The sequence below is a fragment of the Sinocyclocheilus anshuiensis genome, unplaced genomic scaffold (genome assembly GCF_001515605.1).
Source record: "Sinocyclocheilus anshuiensis isolate Anshui unplaced genomic scaffold, SAMN03320099.WGS_v1.1 scaffold1062, whole genome shotgun sequence".
Lineage (NCBI taxonomy): Eukaryota > Metazoa > Chordata > Actinopteri > Cypriniformes > Cyprinidae > Sinocyclocheilus > Sinocyclocheilus anshuiensis.
Genome location: NW_015540895.1, coordinates 10,662 through 19,388, shown reverse-complemented (window position 1 = coordinate 19,388; position 8,727 = coordinate 10,662). Strand labels below are relative to the sequence as shown.

Below are 8,727 nucleotides of genomic sequence, written 5' to 3'. Positions count from 1 at the left end.
ATCGCGTAACTATCGCTGTTTTTGTGTTTACACGTTTTCTGTTGAAAGAGGAAGCTAGAGAGGAACATGTTCAAGGGCTTGTTTTGGAAAGCCGGATTTATAGCTTCGACGAAATTCCCATTCTTTCAGAATATGTAACATGAAGAACTTAATTCTCCACTATTATTCTAGTTAGGCTATGTATTGTGTATAGGCCTACATTTATGGACATAATGACAGCTAGCTACTATGCTACACGTCAAAATTTAACCACACATTTAATCTTTCTTGGTATCTATATAACACTTACAGTTAAAAAGAGCGGACATTAAGGTTGTCACTGTTAATAGCATACTGCTTTTTGCATAATATATAGAAACGTATGCATATCTGAATGATTTCATAGATGCTAGTCGTTTTCAGTCATTGATGGAGGGAGGGGCGTTGTCATTGTAGAGAGCGTTTGATTGGACAAAAATCAGTAGTGCAGAATGAGTCATCAATAATGTTGTTCTGTTTTGCTGGAAGCTGTAGACTACGCATTAAATCCACATATTTGCTAGAAGTGTTTGTTAGCGTTCAGCAGAACATCATCTTAAAAATACATGGACTAAAACCCACAAAGATCCCTTTGTGATTTTCCAGGCTTTAAGAGTCAAACATTTATTAAAAACAAAAACTATATAAGCAAAAAAATCGTTTGAATGCCTGAATTAATTGCGGGAAAATAACTGAAGCAACAGAAATTAATAGGCTATAGAGCTGTTTTACAACTGCTTATCCTTAGTTTGGTTATCTGACAAACTGGGATTATCTTGCCACAATGGCCCGCAGTGATTTTGGTCTGATCTTCTGGTGTCCAGCGGCTATCTTCTGACTCGCAATGAAAATAAACCCTGGACATGCAAGGGTGCGTTTGCCGAAAGCGAGTCCCGTTAAGAGAAAGGTGGCTTCGGGTTTGTTGTGCTTCCATTCAGTGGATCATTTGCAGGTGATGCCGAGCGCAGATAAGCGGCCGCCGATCCCTGAGTCCTCCGTCTAGACTCACAGCTTTACGAGCAACACGAGATTGATCACTTCTACGGGAGGGGTTCAATTACTCATTCAGTATCCGCTCGGCATGATTTTTAGATAGATAGATGTATATTCATTCGTAGCCTCCGTTAAGAGTTGAATGTGACAGTTCAGGGTTCTGTGATCGAGTTATGACCTCAATATGTCAAAGCATCTTTATTAGTGATTGGGCAGCAGTTTGTTATAAATAAGCCTATCACTTTTACGAACGGCATCTAACCTTTTGGTGCTCAGTCTTAGAGGTTCCATAACCGAACTTTGGAAGAACAGAATTAGAAGCGTATTCCCCAAAACAAAGAACAAATTCTGCATAATGCGGTTCTTTATATTTAGTATATTCCGTCTCTATGTCTATAATCTAAAAAAGCAAATGTATAATTTAACCCAGCTATTGTTTAAAAAAAAGTAGTACGTCTGCATAACTGGATGAAAAAGCAAAATCCAATTTCCAAATTCTTTTCAGAATAAATTCAGAAATCACGACACTGAAATGTCATTCACTATTTAATTCTGTTCACGTTGCTCTTTTTCTTTTTACTAGATCTTTGGACAGTTATTTCCAGTCCAGTAAACAGTATACCTTTGTAACTGAAGTGTCTCTTGTTATAATATAAAAAGATAGGCTATGTAAAGGTAACATGATATGGTTGTCTTTGCATGCAGGCTTCCTCAGACATAAACAGCATTTAACGTCGTTTATTTAGGTAATTTCTCAATTTTTGGTATGGACGGTTGTCCTGACAATAAATAACAATAACTTACTTTTTTAAATCGAGAAGTTTATACAATCCTTCCTCCATTCGTTACTTTGAAATATTTTACAGCTCAGTTTTTATACATCGTAGAGATCATGCGCATTAAGACAAAAAGTTGATTTTTGTCTTATAAGGAAAATACCACTTGCTGATAAAGCTACACAATGATGGTCTTGAATAAACACTGTTAAGACTGTTGTTTCGTAAGGTTGACAGTGATCCATAATCAAAACCAAAATAACGTGTTCATATTCCGCTGGACGTCCTCGATATACCGTCCAAATGCTTTAAAAACAGTTTTGTAACACGTCTGGAAACCCCAAAGTCGCTTGGACAGGCTCCTCCGTTTGGCAAACTGTTTAAATCCATCTCGGTTAATCCCTTTTTCCGTTTGAGGCGGTGAGGTGATGGGTTTTCATGCAGGGCGAGTGAGGGCATGCTGGGGCGGGAGTCTCCGGTGGGCTCTCACGTCTCCACGGGACTGGGCACCATGCTGTTGGGGGTGTCGGGTAACTGCGATGACAGAGAGGTCACATCACTACCAGACGAGTTACCCAGCGAACCCGACTCAGAAAATGACACCTATATAGAAAAGGGGAAGAGTTGGGAATCAGTGGGCTGTTCGCTTGCTGTCAGCATGCTGAGGCTAATACAGCTTTGACCCGAATTTGATTAAATGTCAGAGTTTTACATACGATTTGCAATTGACATTTACAAAAGCCTGCAGAACTTTGGCATGCTGTTAAATAATGACAATATATATGCTACAGATAACAACCAGTGTGCGAATTACAAGTGTGGGCTCAACTTTTCCAAAACAATTCCATTACAAATGTCGCGCGATCTGTTTGCAAAGATAGTCTGTTTTCACGCCCTTACAACAAAAATGTAATTTATCGTTTTAAATAGCCTACTATCGTTTTTTTCTCTTACGCTTGCGACATGTAGCTACATTTTATAATAAATAATTACACTTGATTTTGTCGATGTATCGCTCAGTATAGGCCTATACTGATAGCTAACGGAAAACGCTCTGTTGGTGCTCATACAAACTTGTAGCTAATAGGCTATAACTTTAGTAGTGAAACACTTAAAAACATTTTTAACGAATAGGCTATATTTAGTCCTATATATTTCTTCTTTTAGGCTAGATTTTACGCAAAATGTCCATTTGAAATAACTGGCAAACGTACGGAGCCCCAAAGCCAATATAACAAAAGTTTAAAATGTGAAAAATTTTAAAATTGTATGATTGATCATTTGGATTTAAAGGAAAAGAGTCGGCATGATAGGCCTTGTAATAACTGTTCAGGGATGGCAGTCCTCACCAGCTGTTGGAAAGCAGGCTGGTCCAGGTCACTCTGTAAGGCAAATTCGCTTAAGGCTTTCCACGGAGGCTGATAGGTTTGAACTTCTACAGGATTTCCCTGGACTGTGGTGTCATGTCTAATCGGGCTGCCTGCCACCAGAGGCGTTCCCGTGAGACCCTGAAGATTCTGCAGAAAGGTAGAGGAGACCTTAGCGACACATAGCCTAGCTATCACATTTCAATTTTCAAAGAAGCTTAACACTTTGAGCGGAATTTCACAGATGTTCAAAATCTTTAAAACATCACAGCTATATGTAATAATATAGTCTGATTTGTAAAATGTATATTATGAACAACTAGCGCTTTAGTGAAGAGATAGATAGATAGATAGATAGATAGATAGATAGATAGATAGAAAGACAGAGTTGAGTTTTACAACTAGGTTCTTTATTGGCATCGAAGGTTCCATTAAGAACCTTTAACATTCATGGAACCTTAAAAGTTATTTTTTTAATAGTGGAAAAAGGTTCTTTAAATTATTAAAATGTTCTTCACACTATGAAAAAAAAATAGATAGGCCTATTTGAAGAAGTAGGCCTATTCACTGAAAGGTTCTCCGAGGAACCCAAAACGGTTCTTCTGTGGCATAAAAATATAAATATAAAAAATAAACGACAGAACGAGAACTTGCCTGATACCATATAAGAAGCCGAAAAACCTATTATGTGACATCAAGAACTTTTTTTTTAAATCTCCAAAGTCAGCACAATGATAAGGATTAGCCTAAATTTGGGTTGATAAGGTGCTGCAAAGAACCACTGAAGAAACTTTATTTGAAGAACAGCCCACAGAGTCGACAACGAAACAAGTTTAAGTTAAACCTTAAGTTGCAAAATTCCTACCGTTTTGTCGCTGTGTTGCTGTTGCTGTAGTTGTTTCATAAAAATGGACCTCTTCTTGTCTTTGCAGCGTTTGTTTTGAAACCACACTCGTATGACGCGTGGGCTCAGGCCGGTCATTTCCACGAGCTGTTCTTTCATTAGCGCGTCCGGTCGCGGGTTTGCGTTATAACACGTCCGGAGAGTGTGGAGCTGCTTTTCGTTTAATACTGTCCGCACACGCGTGGTCTTCTCAGACTGCTTATGAACGTGGTTCCGGTGAGCTGGCTGTCGAACTGGCACAGGTTCTGCGAATAAAAGGCGTATAAATCACTTTTCGGCTTAAGGGGTGATTTCATTATTTAGACACACTGCAGAAGAGCACGCTTACTTGAAGGTTAAATTGTGCATACACACATCGGTCTGTAGCCAAGTGCGTGTCAGTCAAAACACCATAGGGCCTTCAATGTGCTCTCAACTTTGCTGTTTGTGCAAAATGTTCAAAGATCGACAAAGGATATAAAATATAACATGCAATAAGTGCACCATCTTGCAAAGTAATAAGAGGGTTAAGTAGTGACACATAATCGAACAGAATACTGTTTGTATGGTTTAATGCTGTTTAAGTCAGCGAGCCAGATATCAAAGCATGTTCAACATTTAGCTACTACACCGGTTATTTTAGTCAACTGATCTAAAGGCAGTTTTAGTTCGAAATTTATTGTTAAATATGACGCCTAAATAACCAATAATGTAGGCCATATATATATATATATATATATATATATGATAGCTCTGATTTCTAACAGCCAACACTCAAAATTCTGCCTATAATAACAGACATCTTGATTTAAAAGATCGCAATATTACGGCATTTTTTTTAATTAAAACATAGCTAATGAACTAAGAAAAACGCTGTGGCCATAATTTCAAATCATTATGCCAATAACCGGTTTCCGATTAATTTCAGGTCATGTTAATCCAATCAAAAATATCCTCAAACAATCTCAGCCATTTACAAGTCTGCCATCAGGGATTTTACACGAAAACAATATCATCAAACTGGCCTGCAGGCACAGAACACAAGCTACTCGGTTCAGTCTGCAACAGTTTCACAAGCTGATTAGCTGTAACACACAGAATTAAAGACAGAAGTCTCACACTGGTCGTAATTGTATTATTTCACAACGACTAGCCTATAACAACAACGACATTACTATTGTTGTTATATTTATGTACACTCTTAAAAATAAAGGTGCTTCAAAAGGTTCTTCAAGCGATGCCATAGAAGAACCATTTTTGGTTCCACAAAGAACCATTCAGTCAAAGGTTCTTTAAAGAACCATCTCTTTCTTACCTTTTTATAATCTGAAGAACCTTCTTTCGCCACAAAGAACCTTTTGTGAAACAGAAAGGTTCTTCAGATGTTAAAGGTTCTTTATGGAACCATTTAGACAAAAAGGTTCTTCTATGGCATCGTGAAGCACCTTTATTTTTAAGAGTGTATTATAATATTGTATAATATTATTGTAATTGTAAAACATTTTTACATGTTATAATAGGCTACCTAAACGGTTATTGCTGTTAGCTTACTACAGCATCTGACTTATTTAGCCTAATAAATTCCGAGTTCCCGAATGTGTATCTTGTGCACTGTAATTATTATTATTAGTAATAGTATTATTACTGCTACCTGGGATGTGCAGGGGCCTGTTGGGGTGAATGTTTCCGGGACTGGTGGGGCTCCCGGCTGAAGCGCGCTCTATCAGCAGCCCGTGGTCCGCCCGGCAGAGCAGCTCCTCGTCCCGCAGAGAGAACTCATCTCCCGGGAGCAAATGCCTGCTGCACACCGAGCATCTGAAACACTCCATGTGATAGACGTTATCCCGCGCCCTCATCACCAGGTCACTGCTGCAGAAACCGGTGTTACATTTGGCGCATTTGATCCCGAATAACCTGCAGTTTCCAGAAGAAACATTTGCTTATTTTAGTGCTCGTTTCCAAAATCGTTCAGCCAAACCTCAGCTTGATTTTACAAGGCAGAGAAACACGGACCGTAAAGACAACGACAGGCCTAACTCTTTTCTTAAAGCATCTATACAATGCATTATAAAAGCAATATTATAATAGCCTACATGCATTTATTCTTTCATGATTATTTGTAAGCACAGTTACGCATTTATTTCTGGGCGCAAAAGAGTTTAAAGAGAATACATTCTAACACTGAGTGTTTGACATTGTTTTAATACGTTATAGCCTTTACAAAATTATACGTTAGTGTATTAGGCTATATCTGAGGTTGCATATATTTATTAGAGCATGCAGTTGATTGCATATGATGTGTATTAGACACAATGAACACATTATAATGCATCGCCAAGAATACCCTTACAGGCTTTACAGAAACTGTTACCAACGGAATTACATTTCTTGAAAACAAAGCTGAACAAACACGGTAGGCTACCTACTAGAAAACAAGCATGGCAAGCCTAAATCAAACATGACTGCAATATTAACCAAATAGGCTACTCCATGAAATATTTACATGCAATTGGAATTTTGCTGAAAAAAAATAAAAATATATATATATCATTTCCGCTAGATATCTTAGCTTTTTTTATATATATATTTAAAGTATATTATATATTATAGACCTAATGTAATAGCTAGCTAATATAATTGTAATCTATATTTTTACCTTCGCAGAAAGGCTTTTTATTCGTTAGTTCATGGTAAAAACTCTATTGCAGAGTTTCCCCATATCTCTATATCTGTTTGGGTCAAGAATCTGTGAAAAAAGGGGCCTCGACGGAATTCCAAAGCTGTGAAATCACAAATATAGAGTGGCTCGTACCGTACGTAATCTCTCTTGCAATAAATCTTGCCGTCTCGGACGAAGCAAGTGCACGTCTCGTCCAGGTACTGACTGCATTCTGCGCACTTCAGACAGGCTGCGTGCCACTCCAGGTCCGGGGACACTCGCAGGATGTACTGATCATGGATCTGACTTCCACAGCCTACACACATGGCGATCCCAGACTTCTCTGGATGTGGAAAGCAGGGATTAGTGTCCACCGACTGCACCCCTATTCAGTCCCGCAAAACACCGGCGTCGTGTAAATATATCATTATAGGCTACATTAGAGCTCATGTTTCAGGCATGCATCCTCGTTTTGAATGTCGCTAGACCACATAATGTCGATTCCTTCAGTTTTATTTCATTATAATAGTTCGTGTTTTTGGCTGCACCAAAAACTGTTTGCAAACATGTCGTGCTTTTTTTTTTTTTTTTTTTTTGAACATCCATCTAGGCAGGGGCCAAATGAAGACTTCAGCTTCAATATGCAAACATGTGGTGTTTTTTTTTTTTTTTTTTTTTAGGAGAAAAATAATAAATGTTATTAATGCAATACAAGCTTTTGACAATGTTAAATGTCATTATTGTTTGCAAAACGGTGTCAAGCAGCCAGAAACTACTTTTGCATAAACGATATTCAAACTTCTTGTTCAATGACGAAAAACGTGTCAAATAAACATCCAGCACTTACTTTTTGAATGATCCCCCATATCACCCAAGAAAGAAGGATGGGGTAGAATATCCACCATACAGGAGGGTTAAGGCAGAAGGCTCCAGATGAGGAAATGGAATGGGAAACGGCCTCGTCCCGAGCTGACTAACAACTTCTGGCCGAAGAGCCTGAGAAGAGCAGCACACAGACACGGGCTCTGACGTCACCGGGCCCTGACGTCACATGCAAACCTGGACGCACGCTCTCTCCCGCGAAAATCAGCAGCCCGGCGCGGAGATCCGACCTCGCGAGATGCTTTGAATATTGGATACCGAGGAGCTGAAGATTAAACTCACACTTCTGCTTGTCCAAACATAACTGTGAGACAGTACGGAGGGCTACAGTGAACAGGCAAAAACAAAAAGTAGCTGAAATGCATTTAACAGGGAATGTTTTAAGTTTAGTTTTAAGAACAAGGTGTGATTGGCTGAGCTGCGTTCGAAGCTGTTGTAAATTACTAACATACACCTTTGTTTACGTTTGTGTGTTGCTTGGCGAAAATAAAGCTGTGTTCCCAAACGTGCGCTAAACTCACAGAACGTGTGATAAACGAGTTGTCTGCATTCATTCAGTGTGAACGAGTCGTTCTGAGACGCAGAAAACACCGGATCACGAGCTGATCGTCTGAACCAAGTGTGTGCTTCACTTTGAAACAGACTTGATGAAGAGATGAAGCATATTGTGCTTTCGGTTTGAGTTCGTTTGACGGATACTGTGCCAAAGCATAATGACCCAAAACACAACTTTAAAGCCCTTTTATGTTAGAATAAGAAGTTTACATATATTTTAAAATAAAGCAATAAGCCCCGTGAAGCCGTGGTTTACAGTGAATTTATAACATCTAAGGGGCGTTGTAAAACCACGGCTTCTTGGGGCTTATTGCTTTATTTTACATATAGGCTAAGTGAAATGTTCTGCGGGTTTAAACTGCATTTGATTAAAGTAGCCTGGCCTATAACATAATCAATAACTATTTTATACGCAGAGCAACAATATATAAGTGCAAATGACAAGTCTCGGTTAGCCTAATGCAGTACACGTAGCAAGGTGTATATTATAAAGTGTATATGTGTGTGTATAATATATACAGTGTATATATAACATATATATTACACACACACATATATATATACACACACATACACACACACACACACAAACAC

At 38.6% G+C, this 8,727-nt stretch overlaps 1 protein-coding gene across 5 annotated transcripts; it reads right to left on the bottom strand.

The window, feature by feature from the left end:
• Nucleotides 1-1,718: 1,718 nt before the first annotated feature.
• LOC107688926 (insulin gene enhancer protein isl-2a-like) lies at nt 1,719-7,725 on the bottom strand. Of its 5 annotated transcripts, none has more exons than XM_016486761.1 (6): nt 7,544-7,725; nt 6,850-7,081; nt 5,686-5,951; nt 4,020-4,303; nt 3,137-3,304; nt 1,719-2,390 (listed from the first exon to the last, which is right to left on the bottom strand). In XM_016486761.1, exons 1-6 carry the CDS (start codon nt 7,599-7,601, stop codon nt 2,274-2,276), a joined length of 1,125 nt encoding a protein of 374 aa, XP_016342247.1. In that variant the 5' UTR covers nt 7,602-7,725; the 3' UTR covers nt 1,719-2,273. The 5 variants fall into 5 exon arrangements, with proteins under 5 accessions (XP_016342247.1, XP_016342248.1, XP_016342251.1 ...); XM_016486762.1 differs by having other exon boundaries at nt 5,689-5,951; XM_016486765.1 differs by having other exon boundaries at nt 5,686-5,906.
• Between the last annotated feature and the right edge of the window lie 1,002 nt (nt 7,726-8,727).